The sequence below is a fragment of the Cupressus sempervirens genome, chromosome 9 (assembly GCF_028749045.1).
Source record: "Cupressus sempervirens isolate cs-2001-9-10 chromosome 9, ASM2874904v1, whole genome shotgun sequence".
In the NCBI taxonomy this organism is placed as follows: domain Eukaryota; kingdom Viridiplantae; phylum Streptophyta; class Pinopsida; order Cupressales; family Cupressaceae; genus Cupressus; species Cupressus sempervirens.
Window position 1 is genome coordinate 450,770,024 of NC_143126.1, and position 24,316 is coordinate 450,794,339.

General features: G+C 37.4%; 1 protein-coding gene and 1 non-coding gene across 3 annotated transcripts in view; one reads left to right on the forward strand and one right to left on the reverse strand.

Moving 5' to 3' along the window:
• The window catches only part of LOC149539255 (S-adenosyl-L-methionine-dependent methyltransferases superfamily protein), a 227,794-nt gene that overhangs the window by 33,185 nt on the left and 170,293 nt on the right, over nt 1-24,316 (reverse strand). For both annotated transcript variants that reach the window (XM_089800580.1, XM_089800581.1), the window contains one exon: nt 12,947-13,495. In XM_089800580.1, coding sequence (XP_089656706.1) covers nt 12,947-13,495 — 549 coding nt within the window. The remainder of the gene's footprint in view (nt 1-12,946; nt 13,496-24,316) is intronic.
• On the forward strand, nt 3,485-3,558 carry LOC149539256 (small nucleolar RNA snoR122). Its single transcript, XR_016356601.1, has one exon. It is a non-coding gene; the product is annotated as a small nucleolar RNA snoR122 (small nucleolar RNA).

A 24,316-nucleotide genomic window follows, 5' to 3' on the forward strand; every position in this document is an offset into this window, starting at 1 on the left:
ATGAACAACATAGCAAATATCAAGTCTTGTATTTACTAGGTACATCAAGGACCCAATCATTTGCCTGTAGAGAGTAGAATCTATTGGAGGTGATTCTGCAACTGCTTCTTTAAGTTTATGCAAATTGGTCTCCATTGGAGAAGACATGGACTTGCAGTTCCACATTCCAAATTTCTTCAAGATATCTGAAGTGTACTTCCCTTGATTCAGTATGATACTATCAGCATTCTGTCGTACTTCTAATCCTAGGAAGTAATGGAGAAGACCCAAGTCTTTCATCTTGAATTCTCTGGTTAGATCTTTCTTGCACTAATCTATAAGATGATCATCACCTATGATTAATAAATCATCAACATATAATATCAATATTACCATACAATCTTTATCTCTTTTATAATATAAGTTTGGATCGGCTTCATTCCTAGAGAATCCTAAGCCAGTGAGATATTTATCAATCCTTTCATACCAAGCCCTGGGAGCCTATTTAAGCCCATAAAGAGCTTTCTTGAGTCTGCAAACAAAGGTGTTAGGATCATGGGTTTCATTCTGGTTGCTCCAGATAAACTTCTTCTGAAATCTTTCCATTGAGAAATGTTGTCTTTACATCCATCTGATGTACCTTCCACCCCTTAGATGTGGCAATTGCTAAGACAGCTCAAACAGTAGTATATCTAACAACAAGAGCCAAGGTTTCTTCATAATCAATCCCTTCTTTCTGAGAAAAACCTTTGGCTACAAATCCGGCTTTATATTTCTCAATACTTCCATCAGCAGAATGCTTTATTTTGAATATCCATTTGGAAGAAACAATGGATTTTCCTTTTGGCCTTGGAACTATTTCGCAAACATCATTTTTCATAATTGATTGATATTCTTCTGTCATAGCTTCTTTCTAGGCTGGATGTTTAATAGTATCAGAGGGATTGGTTGGCTTTGTTTTGGATAAATCAATCATATTTGCTATATAACTAGAGAATCTTTTAGGTCTTTTACTTTCTTTGACTGATCCTAAAGGTGCAGCAAAATCTTGAACTGCTTCAACTGTTTTTATGGCCCAAAGTGGTCTTTTCTTTGAACTTTTCTCAAGGCTTTATTCATCTTCGACCTCTTCTAAGTTCTCCCTCTAGGATTCATATTCACTAATTCTTTCAGAACTTGATAAAGGAGAGGGTTCATTGGAACTTATTGCTCTTTTGAATGCAAGATCTTCCTCAAAGATTACATCTCTGCTAAGTTCAATAGTTTTCTGTCTAGGTATGAAAATTTTATATGCTTTAGAAGTTTCACTATACCCTACAAAGATACCTTTCCTCCCAGATGGTTCTAATTTGGTTCTCTTTTCTTTTGGAACATGAATGTATACAGGACATCCAAAAATTCTGAGGTGAGTTATATTGGGTTTTACTTTAGTAAATACTTCTTCAGGGGTCTTATCTTTAAGATAGGAGTGAGGGCTTCTGTTTTGAATGTATACAGCAGTACAAAAGGCTTCTGCCCAAAGATAGTATTCTAGATTTTGGTCAAAAATCATGGCCCTAGCAGCTTCTATAATTGTCCTGTTCTTTCTTTCAGCTATCCCGTTTTGTTTTGGGTTATAAGGAACAATGTACTCACTCTTGATCCTAGATTCTTTACAAAACCTTTTAAACAAGTCTAAGGTATATTCTCCTCCATTATCTGTTCTAAGGGTTTTAATTTTATGTCATGAAAAATTTTCAGTTAATGCTTTGAATTCTTTAAATCTTTGTAGGATTTCTTCTAATTTTTTGCATTTTAAGAAATAAATCCATGTTTTCCTAGAGAAGTCATCTATGAACAAGATATAATACCAGAATCCTCCAAGAGAGGGAACGGACATAGGTCCAAATAAATCTGAATGAATTAACTCAAGTACATTATTTGTTTTCCTAGTAATATCATGAAAGGGACTTCTAGTACTTTTACCCAAAGCACACCCTTTACAAATACTAGAGTGATCTTTATTTAATTTAGGTAATCCGGTAACCATCTTTTCCATAGTTGATAAGGTTTTAAAGTTTAGATGCTCTAATCTTCTGTGCCATATTTCATTTGAATTTTCTGCTTCGTGAACTAGGGCTTGAATGGATTTACTGAGTTCTATATTCAGTTCATACAAATATCCCTTTCTTTGACCAATTACTTTAGCTTTCTTGATGGAAGAGTTCTTAGCCCAAGTTAATACTTTGCCATCTACGAATGAAACATTGTGTCCATCATCTTCTAATGTTGTAATTGAGATTAGGTTTCTTTTAATCCCTAGTACATACAGTACATCTTTAAGAAGAGGAGTATTTCCTATCTTTAGCTTCAAAGTGCAACTACCAATTCCTTCAACTGAGTGTGCGGAGTTATCATCAATAGTAACTTCACCGTTAACTTTCTCTGACAAGGAATCTAGAGTTTCTTTGTATCCTGTTATATGTCTAGAGGATCCACTATCGATCACCCATGCCTTATTTGAGATTTCATTTAATAGAGAGGAATATAAGCCACGGTTCTCAGGGTCATAAGTTTCTTCTTCTCTAATAACATTTGTATAATTTGCCTGTTGTTTGGAATTTTCCAAACAATTTGATCTATAGTGTCCAAATTTTTCACATTTGAAGCACTTTATTTTAGAAAGGTCTTTCTTGGGCTTTCCATTCTTCTGATTTCCCTTTTTCTTCTTGAAGTGCCTTTTCTTTCCTTTATAAGAATTGGCATTAAGAACATGAAGTTCTTCATCTTCTACTTTTGGTTTTCCTTCGTTATTTAGTTTTCTTGACTCTTCCTGAAGACAATCATTCTTGAGTCTGTTAAAGTCCGGAAGCTGATCTCTAGCACTTATTCCTTGTGCGAATGTTTCCCATGATTCTGGCAATCCATCTATGGCCATGAGCGTTAGTTCGGTGTCATTAATGATGGTTCCTATGCTTGATAATTCATCTCTAATGCAAGCAACTCTTAAGAAATAAGAGTTTATTGATTCTCCTTTCTTTATCTGGATGTGATTTAGTTGTCTTTTTAGTGCAAGGACCCTCGTTGCATTATTTACTTCAAATGCATTCCGTAATGCATTCATCATATCGTAGGCAATTTGGTGTTTTGTAAGCATAGCTACGATGTCATTCTTAACTCCATCCAAGATGATTTGAATGACTTTTCTATTTCCATTGGTCCATATGGATTTGTGAGGTTCAACTGGTGGTTGTTTGGATGCTCCATCAACAAACTGTTTAACATTATTTTCTTCAAGAATCATCAAGATTCTGAATTTCCATGTTTCAAAATGTTCCTTCCCATCGAATCTGTCCTCAGGCCTGATTGTATATGCCATTGGAAATGGAAGACAACTACTGAAATAGAAAAAAAATCTGATCACTGAAAATTTGTAGAGCCCTAGATCTGATAACAAGGCTCTGATACCATGTAAATTCCTACAAATTCTTATGATCTTCAATCAGACTTAAAGTTCAGTTTCTAATGGCAGAGAATGATCCTTCAAAATAGTATGTATACTCAGATTGTTTGAAGCAGATATCACTAATCTTTGATGCAAGTTCAAAACCTCTATACTCGATATTAAATGAACAACAATATCTCTAATTTTCCAATTCACGGGAAGATGAATACTTAGAAGAACAGACTGCTATGTTTTTGTGTGCCTTCTAAACTGTATTCACAACCCTCTAAATATCAAACTAAAGGACGTCACCTTTAAATGACACATCCCTTCACTTGGTCGATTTTGCATCTCTTCATAAAACCGGTGACTTGTTTAGAAGAATTAATATTAAATAATAACTAACAAGGTGGTTAGTTTGTTTACAATATTAATAAGTCTAAAATCACCGCCTGGAGGAGAATATAAATACCAAGCCATACGTTTGATATTTTAGAGATAGTGCAATCTGCATTCACAGACCTGGTGATTATCAGGTTATAACATTAACACAATGTCTCAATGGTTATAGTTGCACTGGTAGACACACAATAATGACACGGATGACCACAACGACGATGACAACGATGACAGGCACAAGCTCAGCATCGGTAACAGACACAACGGTGACTGACACAACGATGGTGACAGACACAACAACGACAACGAATACCATGATGGTAATGATGGTGACGGATGTAACAACGGTGACTAACACAATGATGGTGACAAACGCAACGACGACGATGAATACAATGGCATCGGTAACGGACACGACGACGGTGACTAACACAACAATGGTGACAGACGCAACGACGACAATGAATACCACGATGGTGATGATGGTGATGGATACAACAACGACGATGGATACAAACTCAATGACGGTTACGAACACAACGACAAAGACAGGCATGACGATGGCGGACATAACGGTGATTGACATAAACTCGATGATGGTGATGGACACAACAACAGTGACAAACATGATGGTGACAGACATGGCGAGGGACTTTGCAACAGACATGGTGACGATGATAGCCACGATGACAGTGACGAAAACAAACACAACTATGGTGACGGATACAACCACAATGACGGACATACAACTTAGGCAACAGATATGACCATGGTGATGGACATAGCTTCAGTGACAAACACACAGTCTCAACAACAACCTTGGTGATGGGCATAACTTGATCTGTACATGTCTTCACAAGATCTATGCAAGCAACCTCTTCAATTTTTTGGTGTTCTCTCCAAGTTAGTGTAGAAGAAAGATTTAACAATTCCTCTTGAAGCAACCCTGTAATAATGCCTTTCTTCTGGTGTAATGCATCGTCCTTACTATTGCCATCTATTTTCTCCCACTTATGCAAATGAGATATTAGTTTTTCTTCACAATGCTTGAAAATATGACTGACCAATCTACATGCAACTATAGAGGGGACACATTCAAGATTACGAATAGCCCATAACATATATGTGATGGGTTGGGATATTTCATCCATCTCCTCAATGCATGAAATCATAAGGCTCTCCATAGCAACTAAAACCTTAGTATCATGATCTTCCTTGATGGTGGCCAAAAAGTGATGAAACATGTCGTCAACTAGATTTCGCAATTCAAGATCTAAGAGGTTACCCATTTTAACACTTGCACAATTCTCCAAGATTGTAGATTTTCTACAAAAGGGATCAGCACTAATGTCATCTAGACTCTAAGAGCTGTCAACAATCAAATGCAAGATCTCTATTATGGTGTTATCATCATAAGGTGTTCTAGGAGCCGATATTCTCAAGATCTCACTGAGACATGCTGCGACTACCAACCTTTTCCCCTTGTCATGGTGTCTTAAAAGCCTGGGTTGACTTGAGGCATCTTTAATCGATGTGAGGATTCTCTATATAAATCTTGAAGGTAATTGGTTAACCTTACACAAACATACTTCCAACAAATCTAATGGAAGATCAACACCTTCGCCGAGTTCCTTGCCAATCCCATGTAGTGTCTTCAACCACCACTCTCCATCGCTGCTTGGCGTCATAACGCTACCCCAATCCCAAAATCTATCAATCATCCCAACAGGCTAGCAAGGTCATTAGCTCTGATACCACTGTAATGTTCCTAAGGTGAACTCGGCCTGTAGGTGATCTCGATCCGTAGGCAATTACTTAGGTAGCATTGTCGTGTGCTCCCAGTAGCAAATGCTTCAGGTAGTTCTCCCTCCGTGCTTCAGGTAGTCTTTCCAGTGCCTCAGGTAGTTCTCCTTCGTGCCTCGGGTAGTCTTTCCAGTGCTTCAAGTAGTTTTCCTCCATGCCTTGGGTAGTCTTTCCAGTGCCTCAGGTAGTTCTCCTCCGTGCCTCGGGTAGTCTTTCCAATGCCTTAGGTAGTTCTCCTCCGTGCCTCAAGTAGTCTTTCCAGTGCCTTAGATAGTTCTCCTCCATGCCTCGAGTAGTCTTTCCAATGCCTCAGGTAGTTCTCCGTGCCTCGGGTAGTCTTTCCCCTGCCTCAGGTTGTGTGTTGTACGGTGTCAATGTGCAGGATGGAAAGGCCGTACGGTATCTTATTGGTCGTACGGTATGTTGGGGTATGACCATACAAACAATGGGAGGCCGTATAGTAGACAAGGCCAAGAAGGCCGTACAATAGCTTCAGCCGAGGCCGTACGGGATTAGTCCGTGTAGTTTTTTGTGACAAGGAACAGCTTGCAAGTCGTGGTTTGTCAAGAAGTTACTGTCGATGGGCGAAATCGAGACAAGCCAAATAGGGAAGGTCTTTCACTTCCGAAATGGCAAATAATAGAGAACTCCAACAGGAATTTGTAGTACATAGAAAATAATCCAAAAGCATACTAACTACAATCTACATGTCGTGCTTAAATACCCTTCAGATAAACATCCCAAGGGTGTACAAAGATAGCCGACGGTCAACACCTACGGAACAATTAATTAAAAATGGGTCCGAGATATACTAAATCAATCGGAACCCACCAATACAAACATTAATAACTTGGGCCCCAAATTATTTAAAATTGGGAACATTACACATCATCAGTGGTGCTAGTGAAAAAGAAGACATTATGCATAAGTGTGCACTACTGTGCGTTGAACAATAAGACAGTAAAAAATAGATACCCTATTCCCAGGATTAATGAACTACTTGATGAGTTGCACAATGCAGTTTATTTTTCTAAAATAGATCTTCATTTTGTATATCATTAGATCTAAATGTGGGAGAAAGATGTTGAGAAAACGGCCTTCCAGTGTCACTATGGACATTATGAGTTCTTGGTCATGCCATTTGGGTTAACAAATGCACCAGCTACATTTCAGTCCTACATAAATTGCACTTTCAACAAATAGTTGTGTAAGTTCCTACTGGTATTTTCTATGACATTCTTATTTACAAAAAAACATGGGAAGAGCAAGTTTCTACAGGAGTTTTGTGAAATACTTCTCAACTCATTTTACCTTTAACGAATCTAATAAGAAAAGGTTCTTTTCAATGGAATAAAAGGGCACAACTCATCCTCGATAAATTGAAGAAGGCAATGAGTACTAATATGATTCTTGTATTACCAGACTTTACTCAACCCTTCATCTTGGAGTGCGATGCCTCCAAGGGAGTCATTAGTGTCGTATTGATTTAGGATCGACACTTGATAGCATTCAAGAGTCCAAAACTCACTCAAGGAGAAGGATTATACTCCATCTATGATAAGGAAATACTAGCCATCTTGCACACCCTAACCAAGTTTCACCAATATTTGGAGGGTGCCAAGTTTGTTGTCCATATCGATTACAACATTTTGAGATACTTCCTGTAATAGAAAGATCTAAATAAGAGACAACAAAAATGGGTAAGTAAGATACAAGCCTTGGATTTCGATATTGGATATGGGAAAGCATAGAATAATGTTGTGGTAGATGCTTTGTCAAGAAAACCAACCATCTGTTCATTAGCCCAACTTTTAGCTAATTGGAAGGCATACTTATCGGTGGAATACTCCAAAAACATTTGAGCGTGTAAGCTAATGGATGTAAACATTTAAGATGACCACTACAAGGTAGTTGATGACATCATCTACTAGAAGGACTAGATATACTTGGTACCTGAATCCAGATTGGAACAAAAAATCTTGAAGGAAATGCATACCTCAACATTGGCCAAACACTTGGAATTCCTGAAAACCTACATACAAATCGGGGAGAGATTCTCGTGGAAAGGACTTAAGGATGATGTCTTGCAATATGTGAGAAAAAGTGCAACGTGCCATAAAAAAATTAGAACACATATTACCTGCTGGATTGTTACAACCCTTGCCAATACCGAATAGGAAGTGGGATAGCATTTCCATGGACTTCATCACCAAACTCCTAAAGGTAAATAGAAGGGACTGCATTTTCGTGCTAGTTGACAGGTTGACAAAGCATGCAAACTTCTTCACCATTCCCACCGAGTTCCAAGCCACGAAAGTGAAGAACTTATTTATCGAGGAGGTTTTCTGCCTCCATGATTTGCCCTGAAACATAGTTAGGACAAGGATAGTGATTTTCTCAACACCTTCTGGACAAAACTATTTCGATTGGCAGGTACAAAGTTGTCACCAAGTACCAACTACCACCCCTAGACCAATGGGCAAATGGAAATCGTGAACAAGTGTTTGGAAGGGTACCTTCGAAACTATGTTTCAACATAGCAACGAGTAGGGGTCAAATGGCTGCACCTAGGGAAATACTAATACAACACAACATATAACATGTCGATTGGGATGGCATCTTTCAAAGAACTCTACAGATATGAGTCCCTTTCATTTGTGGACATGGTTTTGGGTGAGAGTTGTGCACCTAGTGCAAAGGACTGGCTACAAGAAGGACAAGACATTCTAAGGTTTTTGAAGGAAAACTTGCAAAGGGCACATAATCAGAAAAAGTAAAAGTAAGGCCACACTTCTATGGTCCAAACTATGTAACTAACCGTATAGGTGAAGTTGTTTATGAACTGGAGCTGTCAAAGGGAAGCCACAACCACAATGTCTTTCATGTATCCTTCCTGAAGAAAGCAGTGAGAAAAAACATCACTCTATCTGCTGACTTGCCACCTCTCAATGAAGACGAGAAATTTGTATTGGACTCTATCAAAATCCTTGACGTACAAGAAAGGAACGTAAGGAACTGCACCATCAAGGAATACTTGGTACGCTAGAACCATTTTCCACTAAATGCCACCTAGAAGGGGGATCAAGTTCTACAACATCCAACATTGCATTTGCTTGAGGGCAAGCAAATTTTGGGACAAGAGAATTGTAATGTTCCCATCATAAAATAAATAAGATATTGAAAATGTGTTTGAGACTGATTGATTTAGTATATCTAAGACCCATTTCTATTTTAATTATTTCCGTAGGTGTCTATCGTATCTTGTGTTGCCACTTAGTTTCTCCCTTGATGGGGTATATAAATCCGTCAGGTTGAGTTGTTTTTGTAATGCGATTTAGATTATTTTATTGTACTGCACATTCTTGTTGGAGTTGAATATTGTTTGCCACTTTGAGAGTGAGACCTTCCCTAATTGGCTTCTGCAGTTTCGGTGGGTGTCATCCCTACCCTATTCTGCATTGATTTTTGAGCTCAGATTTGGCAAGTCAGAGTGCTATCATTGTTTGCAACTAGAATCTTCCATTTAATCTTTCTATACTTCGGTGTGTATTTTGTGCATCATTGGCAAACCTCATTTATATAAGGAGTTCGATTAAATCATATTGATAATCACATGTCGCCATACCACCTCCCTTACCATAGTGAACGATAGCTTCCATCGACACCCTACACCCCAACACCATTTCCCAGCATCCTTCCCTTCATTGGCCTTGCCATAATCACTGTACGACATACTCTATAATACCTCCACGCCGTACACAAATTCTAATTCCTTCCTCCGTCAACTATATCTACCATCATTGTACAACAACTCCATACGTCATCAAAATATCCCCACCATACGCTATTGACTTTGTACAGTCACACCTTGTTTCACCTATATGCCCTCATCCCACTTTCCATCATCATACCCATTACACCCTTCCTTACCATACACATGCATGCACATTACATACACTATAAGGCACACACCCCTTACCCTCGTCGTACAGCCCAACTATGTCCACCCTTACTATACAATGCAACCACCTCCACCAACCATATGGTCAACATTAGGCATCATATGAACACATTCAAGCATATTTGGTTGTGAAGTTGAGTTAACTCTCAGTTAGGCATGAACAAAACATTACACATAATGCTAAAATGCAATTATTTATTGCAAATGATTCCCAAAATATATATATATGTTTATATATACACTTGCTCTTTTGGTTAGAAAAAATTGATGGCATGACCTTTGTCTCCTACAGGTACTGTAGAAAATGTATGAAGAAACCATTTGAAGAGAAAATAGTCTACTCAAAATGAATATTTGCTACATCATGATATTGTTTCTTAAATTCTTCAGCCCTTAGGTTATGCAGTAAAGAAAATAGAGGTAGATTAGGAGAATATATCCCCTAATCTAGAAAATGTAATGCCCTGTACATACAACTCCCCTAAAAATCAATATTTTTCTGCTAGAATGCTTGTATGGATGTCAAACGGAGTGTAGGGACAAGGCTGGAGGCCATACGGTGCAGGTTGTATGGTATGTTATGGGACACCAAAAGTGTCGTACGATGGGAGAGATGATGTACTGATAGTAGTTTGGCCATACGGTGGTATAAGGGGGCTATACGGTGAAGTGAGAATGATTAGTAGAGTAGCCGTACAGTAGGAACTATGGGGTCTGTACGGTGAGCATATGGAGGTTGTACGGTTGGGTATATGGAGGCCGTACGGTTGGTTGGGAGGAGGTACGTCTTAGCTTGGAGACTATACAACGAGTAATAGTAGTTGCGCAGAGTGTTGTGAGAAACAGAGGAGGTATGGAAAAGAATGATTTTAGATCTGCACTTTAAACTATTAATTCCGAATTCATCAAACAATACCAAACAATAATAGAGATTCGACACAAACAACCTTCAATTAATAATTGCCAAAAGATGGTGCTCCGACTTGCCAAATCCGAGTGAAGTGTTACAGGCAACGGAATAGGGTGAAGATTGAATCCCACCGAAACCGGACAAACCAAATAGGGAAGGTTTTTCACTTCCGAAATGGCGAACGACAGAGAACTCCAACAGGAATTCGCAGTACAAAGAAATAATCCCAATTGCATACCTAATGACTACCTACAAGCCGTGCTTAAATACCCGTTGGGGAAAATTTCCGAGGGTGTACAAAGATAGCTAATGGCAACGCAAACTACGGAAACAAAACAAAAAATGGGTCCAAGATATATTAAATCAATCAGCCTATTAACAATAGTTTGATTAATGATTTATTTTATAACGGGAACATTACAGAAAAGAAAGGATTAAAGTAAGTCTTATTATTACCACCAAAGCACATAATCGAGGTTGGAACTAATCAGCAACAAGAGAAAGTGAAGAAGATCTGGAAAGGATCTCCAAAATCAAAAGACAACACTTTTGTTAGGGTGTTTGGGGTCAAACTTTCTGGCATGTCTCCTTTTTGTCCCAGGTTTGGGCTCATTGGGGTAAAACCCCTACTAAAACTTTTTTTCTTCAGGTTGCTTGGGCTCTTGATCCATTTTTCTCATTTGGCATACTTGGTTGGAGAGGAATCGGAGGATTTTTCTAGATGCAAGGATGGGTGTTGTACAATTGTGGTGGAAAATTACTCATTCTCTTTGTGAGATTGTTCTGGTAAAGTGTGATATGAATAGAGTTCCGGACCCTGGAGACATTATTTGCAATTGTCTTATTTCCACTTCGAGAAGGTGCTTCGGTGTTTGTTGGTTAGGGTAGGGTAGGAGTAGTAGATGTAGACATCCTTTGCGATAGATCAATCGAGAGTGGCATTGGACACCCGTTCCTCATGAAGTTTTCAAAATAATATTGATGGCTCATCTAAGGGAGTTCTAGGCATGTTAGCATTGGTGGAGTTGGTCGGGACAGTTCTGGTGATGTTCAGTTTACTTTTCTTGTTTATAAGGGCTTTCATACTCATAATTTAATGGAGGCTCTTGCCATTCTGTATGTTGTTGGGCTGTATTTGGATCTTAGCTGGAGCAGGATTATTTGTGAGTCTGACTCTCATGTGGACTTTGTTTACTAAGCAAGAGTTTGGGGCTGTTAGTTCACAGTTAGCTTTGTTTATCAGATGGATTCTCCAATTGTGCAGATCCTCCGGATCTGTTACCTTCACACATTCCTAGGGAGTGGAATGGTATTGCAAATTGTTTGCCTGAAAAGGCTTTGGATCAAATGCAGGATTAGAATATAGTGGATAAGACGCAATTGCCTCCTGATATGTCTCATATGTTTGATCAGTAGTGGGTACCGACAGGGTTATGTAATTCTCTCTCTGATGGGAATTTTGCTTGTTCTGTTTCACTTTTCTATCTCTTTTGTGCTTGAATAAATTTTTACTCCTCTATTAGTTTAAAAGATGAATCTGTTAAAATGTTTAAAGAAATGGCAATGTGTGACCCAGAGAGCTTTGGGGTGAACTTTTCCTTAACGAAAGAAGTTTAACCTTAAGGTATATGAGGAAGTTGATTTAAAACAAGAGCAATCCCCCAAGGAAGACAGTTTGATATTTCCCTTTATCTCTAGCAGAAACGAAAAAATAAAGAAAATACACCACCTCCAAAGCTGTTGAGAATTTATGGTAATGAAGGACCAATATGTGTAATACTGGTTCACTTTCTTTTATTGCAAGGGTAGAGACCATGAGAAAACCCCTAGCAAAATTACGTAGGAAAGGTAATACTGATAATGCACCAACTTCAGCTCAAGTCTGTTTCCAAGTGTAGATGGCATTATAATGAATCTTTAAGGACAGGTATGATAACCACAGACACAACTGCATTCACTTAAACATGTTGAAACTTGAAACCAGTAAAGCAAGGAATGTTGTTTTTCCTTGTGAATTTACATTAAATTTATAGAAGACTGCCTACCCAATGATTTTAAACTTAATCATTCCTAATGCTTAACTCAAAACCACCAAGAACAGCTAGGAGTTGCATGACAACCTCAAGATTTAACACTGATCATATTTGAAGAAAATGGTCAAATCTGTAGCTGCTGATATTGTATGAATCCTACTAACGAAAATTTTTACAACCACGAGGATGTCCTAATGCAAATTGTCTTGATGAAGTTCAGCGCTTGAAGACACAGTTTCCACATATTTTGAGTTTTTAGTATTGAATTGCTTCCATTTGAAAGACCTCTCATTCTTGGTTTGAAAAAATTATTGGGGTGCAAAGGATCTCACATGTTAAAGGAAACAATATAAGGTGACGAGAAGTAACAAAATGCAGTTCAAGGTCAGAATTCACATAAGATTTAGTAAAGGGATAGAATGGGAAAAGAAAAATACCAAATTATCTTCCCAGTCCCTCCATATGTTGAGAATGTCTTCAGCGGGAAGAGGTGGAAGACCAAGTCTTTCCAGTGCGCAAGTACTGTAATCTTTGAACATAATTGATTTCTTAACTTTGTTCAAATCTGAAATCTTTCCACACTTCATATTACACCTAAGATGGGCTGAGGAAGCTGTGGAAGTTCTATGTGAGGGCTCGTCAATATCATTCACTATAGCCTTGTCTTTTTCACAAGCATTTTCCTTTGGCGTTTCAATTTTCAAAGCCTCAAAAGATGACACCAACTCTGCTGACTTATCAGCATGTTTGACCATCAACTCATTGCTAATCACTGGAGCAAAACCCTTTTCGGATCTGGACCCTTCACCCCATCCTGTTCTAAGGCATGGTACTTTGTTGTCGACAAGTTTAGAGGACATGTTAACATTTTCTGCTAATGGTTCCTGTATAAAGGCATCTTTTCTTCTTTTGCGTCTTCGAGTTTTCCCTAGTCTACCAACTGATGGATTTGATTCCAAGACTTCAGGATAATATTTTTTCAGAACCTACAAAAGCCAACAAATAACAAATTAATTGGACTGTCCCAAACATTAATATATTTACATGTATTGTAAGTGATCTACCAAACTCATTCACCTGTCACATTTTTTTCAAGCATTTCCATAAATATCACATTCTTCACAAGTTCAAATTCCTTGGTACTTTCATTTGCAGAACTCATAACTTATCTTTACAATGGAAATAGTTATATGTATTTTTGTCTGGCCATAAAACAATAAATACAGAAGCCTAAAAACACCTAATCAATCTTTGTTAAGAAACCAGAAAAATCAAATAATCTAATTGGTGATAAGTCCCATGTGAGTTTGTAACAGATTTCCCTCACCTGACCTTTATCATCATATATAAATATCTGAGAAAATTTACACCATTTCCATATCTGACAAGTTTACAAACATTTAAGATATCAATAAACCTATATTTCACTGAGTCACCTTTGGTGAGATTTCAAAAAGTAAGGACAAGATTTAGGATGGTTGCAACTAATCCCAAATCCTAGAAAAACAAGGATGGCAGTACTGAGAGAAATTATATTATAATTTATAAACTACGAAACATTTAATGCTACAAACCTTAAAACTAAATATGATATTTGCATTGGAAGTGTAAGACAAAATTTCTTTATTTTATTGGAAGCTTGAAGTCAAATTTCATCTTTCATTATTTTTTTTCTATGATATTCTTAGCTTCGTGTTGAGGTACCCAAAGGGGCACACAGATATTCATCAAAGCATGTTTCGGCATCTGCAACACCCCTATCCTCCTTCCTTAGGGGAGGCATCTCCCTGAGATACCAAGTTATGGGAATGTAATCCAGTGGAAAACATTAAAAGAGCATAAAGGATGATAGCCACTTAGTGTAATGTCCCCAATTTATTTGACTGGGTAGGCCAGCAAATTTTATAAAAATAATAAATAAAATTATTTATAAATGTTAACTATTAAATAATTGAATAAGTCAGTTGGACCAATCTGACCTAACGCTGACTCTGATGAATATGATATTTAATAAGTAATAGTGTGATGAATGAGGCCGCCTTAAAGGGCCAACCTATTTTGCTAATTTCTATAAATGGAGGTGATTCCATTTGAAGGCGTCACAGAATTGAGTTTGTTTATCCCTGCTTAGGGTGTGCCTAGTCTGAGATGGAAACCTCAGCACTAGTCTTTATAGGAAGAACAAAATCTCTACCTGTGTCATATTCACAGAGCTGGAACAGATCTTAGAAAAGTAGGATTCTCTGCCATCCTGTACATCACTTGGGCAAACAGAGTGAGTTTATATGCATTCTTTGGTCTGAACATGCAAATGTACATGGAATAGGGCTGATGAAATTGTACTAAACGAGATATGTGTTGTGAGGTTTTCACACCACCTCCCCAATACAAATAGGGACCCCCTCTTTTTGTTCTAAGCTTAGATGGTAGAGCGATTTTGGCAACAACTTGAAAATTTTGCAAGCCTTCCAAAACTAGACTTACTAAAAAATTTGGCAAGTGCAAAAAACAAAAAATTTAGCAAAATTTGGCCAAGTCTCAAAAAAATGAAAAAAAAACTGGTAAAATTTGGCAAAGTGTGAAAAATGAGAAATTAAAATTAAAATTTAGCCAAAAATAAGTGACTTAACTAAGCCCATATCTATTTCCACTTCAATTTGTATGTGCACTAGATGCACTCACCTATATAATCCTTGATTTCAACTGCACTTTGGTTGCACCTTGCCTAAGTCACTCTTGATTCCCACTGCACGTTGGTTGCACCTTGCTTAAGTCGCCCTTGATTTCCATCAAGAAATTGTACAAATCTTGCTTAAGTCATGAGTGGTTTCCACTTCATGCATAGAGGTTTTGCCTAAGTGGGTACTAGTTTTCACTTGTTAATGGTCTTCTTGGTTTTGCCCAAGTGGCTAGTGGTTTCCACTCCAAGATTAATAAGCATTCTCAACCACAAAATCACCCTACCTCTCCTCAAGTTTAATGAAATGCTTTGAAATCATAAAATTAATTGGGAGATTGTGAAACATGCTCAAATTTCAATGATACAAACAACACAAAAATTAACATTTTCATTAAAAAAAAATTAGCAGAAAGTGACGAAAATGCAAAAAAAATAATAAATAAAAAATTTCATTTAAGGCGAGGTTTACCTCCATTTTTTAGAATGGTGAATTTTAAATTGGGGGGAGATTAAAATTTACATCGACTTTGCAACATAGAGGAAGGTGAGATAGTTGAAGGTATGGAATGCAACATAGAGGAGATGCAACACAGTTTTCTCAATATCCCAAAACCAAACCATCATCCTAAATGACAACATAGAGGAATGTGAGATAGTTGAAGGTATGGAGATGCAAGTAGAGAAACCTGAACCCTTTTTATCAACCCATTATCCTTTCAATGCTTTGGGTTTTCATACGTCATTAGCGCCTCCATTTCAGAGCGGTCCTTTTGTCCCTATCTCCCACTTGCAAGAGGCAACTATCCAGTTTTCTTCTATAGAATCGAATCCCTATTCTTTGATTGCTCCACAAGGTGGTTCTCCCCAACATATAGATTTAGAGAAAGAAATGGAACCTAACACTAATCATTTGGTAACTACTAGCAATACTGCTCTAGAAGAATCTCTAATGGATGTCCCTAATTAATCCTAGTCAGGCCAAAGCCTTTCAAGATGATCTAAATAAATTTGACATGAAGGAAATTATGTGTAAGGTTGGATTCTCCCCCTCCAATATCGAAGAACGGATTCAAAAATTATACACAATTATTAAAGAAAATAGTCATCAATTGGCATAATAGTATCCAACCTTCTGAGGAAAATGTAAGAACAAATCTTCCTTATACAGAAGAATTTAGAACTCAGGCAAAATGGTTAAAATATTAGAAGAAAATATCACTATGTTTGGTGAAATGACGAATGATATTGTTGTCCTGCATTTTGTCACCAGTACGAAACTTTTTCAAACTAGTTTCACATTTCTCTAAGTTGAATTTGTTATTCAATTGGTTAAAGTTGATCAATCAATCAACTCCAATTCACGTAGCAAATTCTTTTACTGAAGGCTTTCGTCAAGTCTTTTACTTTTTCTATTTGTCGAGCCTCTGCTTGATTTTTGAGGCCTTCATCGTCTTTTCTTTCGTTTTTGAGTGTGTTTCTTGGATTTTAGTCATTTGGGTTTGCTAAAGTCATTGCTTTCAGTTTCCCCTTCGATTTGATCTATCTTAGGGCTCAATCCTAGTTGGCAATCAAAAGATATAACCAATTTAGTGCCCAAAAAGTGGACCTTTTTGATGCAACTGCACGAATTAAACATATCATGTTATATTTTTAATTTGACATTCACTTTTTGAAAAATATAACTTAAATTCACTTTATGTTATGTTTTTAAGTTACTTTATCATTTAAATTTCCACTTAAAGTAACTATAGTGCACTTTATGTTATGTTTTTAAGTTGAGTTGCCTTTGATTTTTCACTTAAATAACTATATTAACTATATAGTTCAATTTAATTTTTCATATTTAAATCAAATGCTCTAGTAAATATTACTTATTAAATGATATTTACACATTATACTGTTAATATGATAATGTAAATATAATTTGTCTCACTTAAGTAATATTTTATCAAAATTAAATTGACATGTGCTTAAAAAATCACTTATATGTGCAATGACATCTTAAAAGTGGACCATTTTTATGCAATTGCATGTAAAATCACTTAAATGTGCAATGACATCCAAAAAGTGGACTTGTTTGATGCAACTGCATGTAAACTCGACTTAAATGTGCAATGACATCAAAAAGTTGACCTACATGTGTTACATGCATATGCACCTAAAAGGGGTGTTTTTGCCTTGGGAGAGCCCATTACATGTTTTAGAAGTTTTGAAACAAAAAGGTGCATTTTGCTCTCAATCACATGCATTTTCCCTTCATAAACCCGTTTTTGAAGTTTTGAAGCAAAACTCCATGCATGTGGCCTCCAAGAACACGTTTTTGCTTGGAATTTTCAAATCTCTCCATACCATGTCATGAAATTCATTCCATAAGGGGCGTTTTGGTTTTTCTAAGTGTTTCCAAGCATTAAACGTTGAAATCTCATGCAAAAAACATCTTTTATGACTCCATTCAAGGGCACGTTTTGGCAGAAAATGCCCAAATTTTGTCATTTTAGCTCATCGTTTGCATTTTGATGGGGTGTTTATGAGTTGTAATCTATGTCTTTGCTGTTGGAAATCATGTTTTTCCTTCTCAATGACAAAAACGTCTCATTTGTTGGTAGTTTGGAATCACAGTTTTGGTGAAAAACGTCCTATTATCTTGCATTGAATAAAAACATTGGAGTTGGGAGGATCTTTAGGGCACGTTTTCCATATTGGGCATGAAAGACGCCTCTTTGAGTGTTCATTTGAATTCCTCTTGCAAAGTTTGAAAAGATCCAAGTTTGTTTGAGAATTTTTCGACATTGGAGCTTCTTCCTCCATTTTTGGCACACAATCATCATGTTAGTGGACATTTTCCTTCTTGCTAATTAATTTGTGTTAATCTTGCTTATTTTGTGCATGTTTTAGCTTGATGCTTTACACTTGTTGATTTTGTTCCCATGGAAAGTGTATTTTTCCTTAAAAAATGATGAAATGGTTCATTTTCATGTTTTTGGTTTTTTTCCAAACTCCAAATTCGAAATTGCATGTTGAAGTGGCTTGCTTGTTGACATGCTTGAGTCTTTTGCCAAAGGTACGTTTTTCTTTTGAAGATTTTTTTGTGTTTTGTGTGTTTGCTTTTCGGTTTCTTCATTTTGGAGAAGTTGCAAGTTCATTCCCAAGAACTTGGTCATGTTTCACTTCACTTCATCTTCCATTTCATGCAAAAGCATCATCACATTCCAATTTCATCTTTTCATACCACAACACTTCACACCTCATTCATCAAATGCAATTACATATATTTCATCCATCATTCACATGTACATGTAATCTCATTTTCCATTTTTATTTCTACTCATTTCACTTTCCGCATCCAATCACACAACATGATTGCATGAAAAGTCTTACATGTAATTGCATCTCTAAAACCAGTTTTTGACTTAAAAACACTTTATAAAAGGTCAAAAATGTCATGTGCATGTTTTCCCATGTACTTTAACTTCACCTTTCCACAAAGACGACTGTAAATTTCACTTCGCCTCAAGTTGCATTGCATTTCCATCTTTCCATATATATGCACTTACACTTCATGAGCAAAATACATGTCATTCTACTTCTTATATCATTACACATTTCACCTCATCCGTCATCCACACTTTCATGTAAGCTCATTCTCCATCCGCATACGCATGTCATCTCACTTTCCATTCTTCATTACATGTTGCATATATCTCTAGCACAAATTTTGTTTCTGTTCCTCTCTACAATATAGAAGGTCTGTTTGGGGCCCCACTACCACTCAGCAGTAGCATTTTACTTAGCAAAGGCAAAGCATAGCCGTCAAGACCACTACCAATGCCCTCCTACAACCAGCACCTCCAGGCTAATGTTGATGATTGCCTGTAGGGCTCCTCCTTTACTCATGTTGATAGTTTCCTTCTGGTGCACCGACCCCTACTATTTGGATGACTACTATTCTATGGGGCATCCGTAGCAAAGGCATAGGCCATAGAGGTTTCCCCAGCATATGATCTATATCCAGATTGAAAAGCCGACCATATGTGGCGCAAGTAGGCATTGGACCAGATGATCGCATGTTGAGTAGGATTTTTTGGCAACACGATAGTAGATGGGGCTCGGAATAGTTGCTCCCCTATATGAGTAGTAAGCAACACAAATATTGGAACTTTATCTTTTATGTGTTTGTGAGCAGATTATTCAGATGGCTAAGAAGCAAGAGCATAGGTGGCTAGAGTAGTTAGGGGACCACGACAACTGCTTCCGGTGGATACAAATTAGTTTAGGAGCGGAAAACTTCGTGGTTGGCAATAATAGAACCACCCTATTCTAGTTGTTTGGAGGAGATAGTTGTACCGGGCCCCACGCCTGATAATGGTTATAGGAATGCCACTCTATACATTAGGGGGGCAGTGGGAGAATGAGATTCAAGTGCTCGGCCTCATCCATACCCCTCCTTAAGTAATCGAGGTCTGCCCTTGTTCAAACCTATGCCTTTTTTACTAGATCGATCCTCCTTGCTCGGTTCTAGCTGCAAAAAATGCCCCTACCCCCTATTTTGGACCCTCAACAATCAAAATATTAAAAAAAAGGGCCATAAGAAACCTTTAGCAATCAAAACATAGTTTTAATTCAAACCCTCAACAATCAAACAAGAGCCAATCGCCTTAAAATGGTAGGGGATTCAGTTTCATATTAAGGGTAAGGGGATTGACAGCTAGCAGCAATTAGGGTTGCACCGGTTTAATCATTAATGCCCTACGGGGATCCATGTCCAGTAAGATAACGTAAGGTAAGATTAGCGAATAATATGTTATCGAGTTCAACATTTTAGTTCACCTATTTAAGATCCCAATCTAATTCCAGTTGCCCCTACAATTCTATGGGGTTTAGAATAATGGACGGGTCCATCCAAGCAAAGGATCATTCATGGGCTGGTTAATTCATGTGATGCAAAGGATGTATCATTGTGATCACCAAATTGCTCAATAAATTGATCAGCAAAATCACACCATCCAGAAATGGAACCATCCAGAAAACTTCTATACCATTCTACAGCATCCTCAGTTAATGATTGAACAAAAAGTTTCATGAATACATTTTCATGATCTTCCTCAAAATCTTCAATTACACTTTTCAGATTAATTACATGTCTTTCAGCAAATTCTGTTCCTTTTCCTGAAAATTTCGGAATAGCATTCCTTAAGTCATTTGATATAGGATTTGGATATCCTCTAATCCCATTGAAATCAAGTTGTCTATATCTTTCAATTGCCAAAGGCTGCCTTATTACTTGATTTCTAATGCCCTGATTTTGCACCATTTGACCGTGGATGTTTTCATTGTTATTATTTTGATTCAACCCATAGGGCTGTCTAATGTTTCCACCATTTTGTTGAATTCCTCTATTATGTTGCCCATTGTTCCATGTTCGATGATTGTTATAGAAATGTTTGTTAAAATTATTATTTTGATTTCTATCTCTTTTGTTCTCATATAATGGATTGACATAACTAGTAGCAAACTGTGCCTCCAGATTCTTTCTATGAGGCGGATTGTACTTTGGTGGTGTATTCATTTCATTTTGATCAAACTTTTCTTCCCTCCACCTATCTGACTTTTCTTCATTACAAACTTTTCTAGGCGGGGAGGCACAAGGTCCTTTGATATTCCTATCTTTGCAAGGATATTATCTGGCTGCATATTTAATGTTTTAGCCAATATTGCACTATTACCGTTTATTGTTTCAGCCATCTTCTTTATTATCATATCCCATTGCATTATTTGTTCTTGTTCTTCATCATCCTCAATGCGAGTTATCTCACATTCTGGCTCTTCATCAACCCTAGGAATGTGAAAAAATAGATTACAATTTTCTTCATCCTTTTCCGGACTGTTATGACTTGATTCACATATTTTGGGTTGTTTGTCGGTCCTTCCCTGAAAATTTATGTATCTTGTATACAACATTTTTGCCTTTTGATTTTTACCTTTCTTATTTCTCGACTTTTTCTCAAAAGTTAATTGTTCAAGTCTCTTAGGTCGGAGATTTACTAATCTTCTACCCCCCATAAACTTTAAAAGTAAACAAATGATGCTCAAAATATATTATCAAAACAAAATAGAGTCGCCACTTTCTCTAAAGAAAAAAGAAATAAAATCTAAGTTCTTTATCCAGCAGAGTTAATGCCAATAACTTAAGAACAATTTGCTGAAAAATAACAAAAGAACTTTTTGTCTTAATTGCTTTCAAATATTTATATGAAATGTAGACAACTTTAGATTAAGCAAAATTTAAGACTTTTGAACACAATTAGAAATCTCAAGAAGAACCTTATGAAGTTTACTCAAGTGCTGATAAGAAATTTAAATGTTAGAATCTAAAAATTATAAAACAGCAAATAAAATATTAAAAGAAAGCTTACTAATACGTTCGTGATTTTGGTGAATGCTTAAAAGAAACGAAATCTAAGAACTCACCACAAAGCTATGCTTAAATGAAACTCTAGACTGGTCTGATGGAATATGCAAAGCTTACTTGTGACTTCCCCAGCAGAGTCGCCAATCTGTTGGTTATCAAAATCGCTAGTTAGAGACCTACGAGCCTTGCCTACTCGATGTTGGGTATCAAACTGATTTTGGCCAACTTGACAGGATTAATCTAATCAATTCAAATCCTCTGTGCTTTTGGCTCCGCCAAACCAAGGCCTATTCACCCAAATCCTGGATAGCAAACACTTGGGTCCAAGATGATTTACAGTGGATTATAACATAAAAACAAACTCCTCAACTGGCAAGTGTTCAAGGAAACTTTCTGGATTGCGATTAATAACTATTATTCTTCAAACTTTGATTACCTTATTAAGATTATATGCTGCTGAAAGGAAAAAAATTTTAAAAACGAATTATTAAATGAAATCAAATCCTTAAAGAAAGAAGCTAAAGAAATGCCAGCATTTGATTTAAAATTTATGAGCAAATTTATGATTAGTGCCAAATTCTAAGTGGGTAATAGAGTCAAACATATATTTCTTACATACAACTTTATGATATTGGTGATATTATATTTGTTGATAATTCAATTATTATGATGCCACAAATTGTTACACTTTCGCGTATTCAAATTAGTCTATCATGCTTTAACCGTACTGGTAAAGAAATCAACGCATACAAACAATAATAGCAGAATAATATTCGCATATGTCAGAACATACATTAGGCTTCATAATATTCGCAATAGTAGATGATTGATGATTTACAATGATCCCAGACGGGATATAAATACTACTGCCGAACCTTCCCGAAGGGTTCCGTCGGCCACAACATTACATCCGCTACAAACTATTTACCCGTCGGCTACAAAATACAAAACACCAACGACAGTCAATCCGTCGGCTACAAAAACACCGCCGGAACCATCCCGTCGGCTGACACCATCCCCCCCAAAAAAAAAGTCGTCTCCTGACAACTAACAAAATATATGAGACAAATTAACAAACAAAATACATTATCGAACTAACTGCAACAAGAAAAATCTGCTTCCGCCACATCACTTTTACATTCATCCCGTTGCATTTGTAGTCTCTGCTAACACAATACTGTCTCCTCAAGCTGACCTTGATAGCCACCTGTGCTGCTTTCTTTGTTTTCAATTCCTCAATACCCTGAGCCAAGTGTCACTGCACTGCCTCCAACTGGATGATTAGCTCCTCCCGAGCTCTCTACGCATCCACCAAGACATCCTCACAGCCAACACCTGCTCCCACTGCCTTTGGTACACAACACTCTATGCCTGCAGCAACTTCAACTCTTCTCAACTGGTCAGACTCCCATGACTGATATCCGCAACGACTGGGGGTCCAAGGGGCAATGCCCCCAGCGGGGTCGAGGGGCAGCGCCTTCGCCGCCAAGACCAAATTAGCACTCTGGAGCCCACACAAAAATGCACGGAACAGACTATTTCTGTCATTTTCTGCCAATTCTACACTCTTTCCGGTAACCACTACTACTTCCCCTTCCATTTGGCATCGTCTGTTACTCATTCTAAACAACTTGAATCTGTCGTCGGTTTTTTCTTTTTTTTTTTTTTTTTTTTTTTTTTATAAGTGAGTTTCCTCCGCCCGTTACAAGAACAACTTCCACCCCGCGGAAGGAATCTTACTCCTGTAATTTTTCCCACTCCTCACAAAACTCTGAGCTCCTGCTGGTTACACGTAGGTAGCTCCCCCTTAGCTTCCTTCAGCAATGCGATTCAAATTTCTATTCTGATCAAACTCCAGTAATACGACTCGAGACTGCCGATTATGCTTTTGCATCCTCCACAGAGACGCCTCTAAAAATATCAAAAAGGAATACGTCCATCAATGCCGGCTCTACAACACGCCAAATTTCGCTATTCAAGAATGCCTACAAATGAAATCTGAAAGCAAATATTCTCCACCGCAACATCTTTAATGGCAGTAACAAACTTTTTGCTCGGCATGCTCCAATTCGCAGATCAAGTCACTATAATGGCTGCCTCAGAATCCATTAGCGGTATGTATGGAGGCGATTTTCTCTTCTCAACGGAGACACAACAAAATGGAAGACCTGTTCCTGCTTTCTCTTCAGATTGAAATATCGACAGATCTCTTGAAATCCAATTTACTTGACACGTAATTGCAGAAAAGCACCAATTTCTCCTCCCCCACGCCGGCAAGAAAACTCTCACTGTTTGTCTTTAACAGCCCCGAGGACTGCTTCCGCGAACAGGATAGGCCGGAGGAAGGAATTGACCGGCAGGAAAAAAAAACTCTTACTATTTGTCTGGCGGAGGAGTTAGAAAATTTAGAGTCCGTGGGGCCCCTTCTTTCTTTTTTTTTCCAATTTTTTCTTTTTCTTTTTCTTTTTCTTCTTTTTCTTTTTTCTTTTTTTCAATTTTTTTTTTTTTTTTTTTTAATTATCAAAAAATATACAAAGCACCTCAAATTTGCCTCTGACCGTCGCCATTCGGCCATGACAAGGGAGTCCCCTTCTGCAACAACGACAAAGTCTTCCTAGCACCATATATTTTGAATTTGGATCCGTTGACTACCGAAGGTACCTTCTGCCTGTCCAAAGTTGATAATCTGATCGCTCCATTGTCGCCAACCTTCCGAAT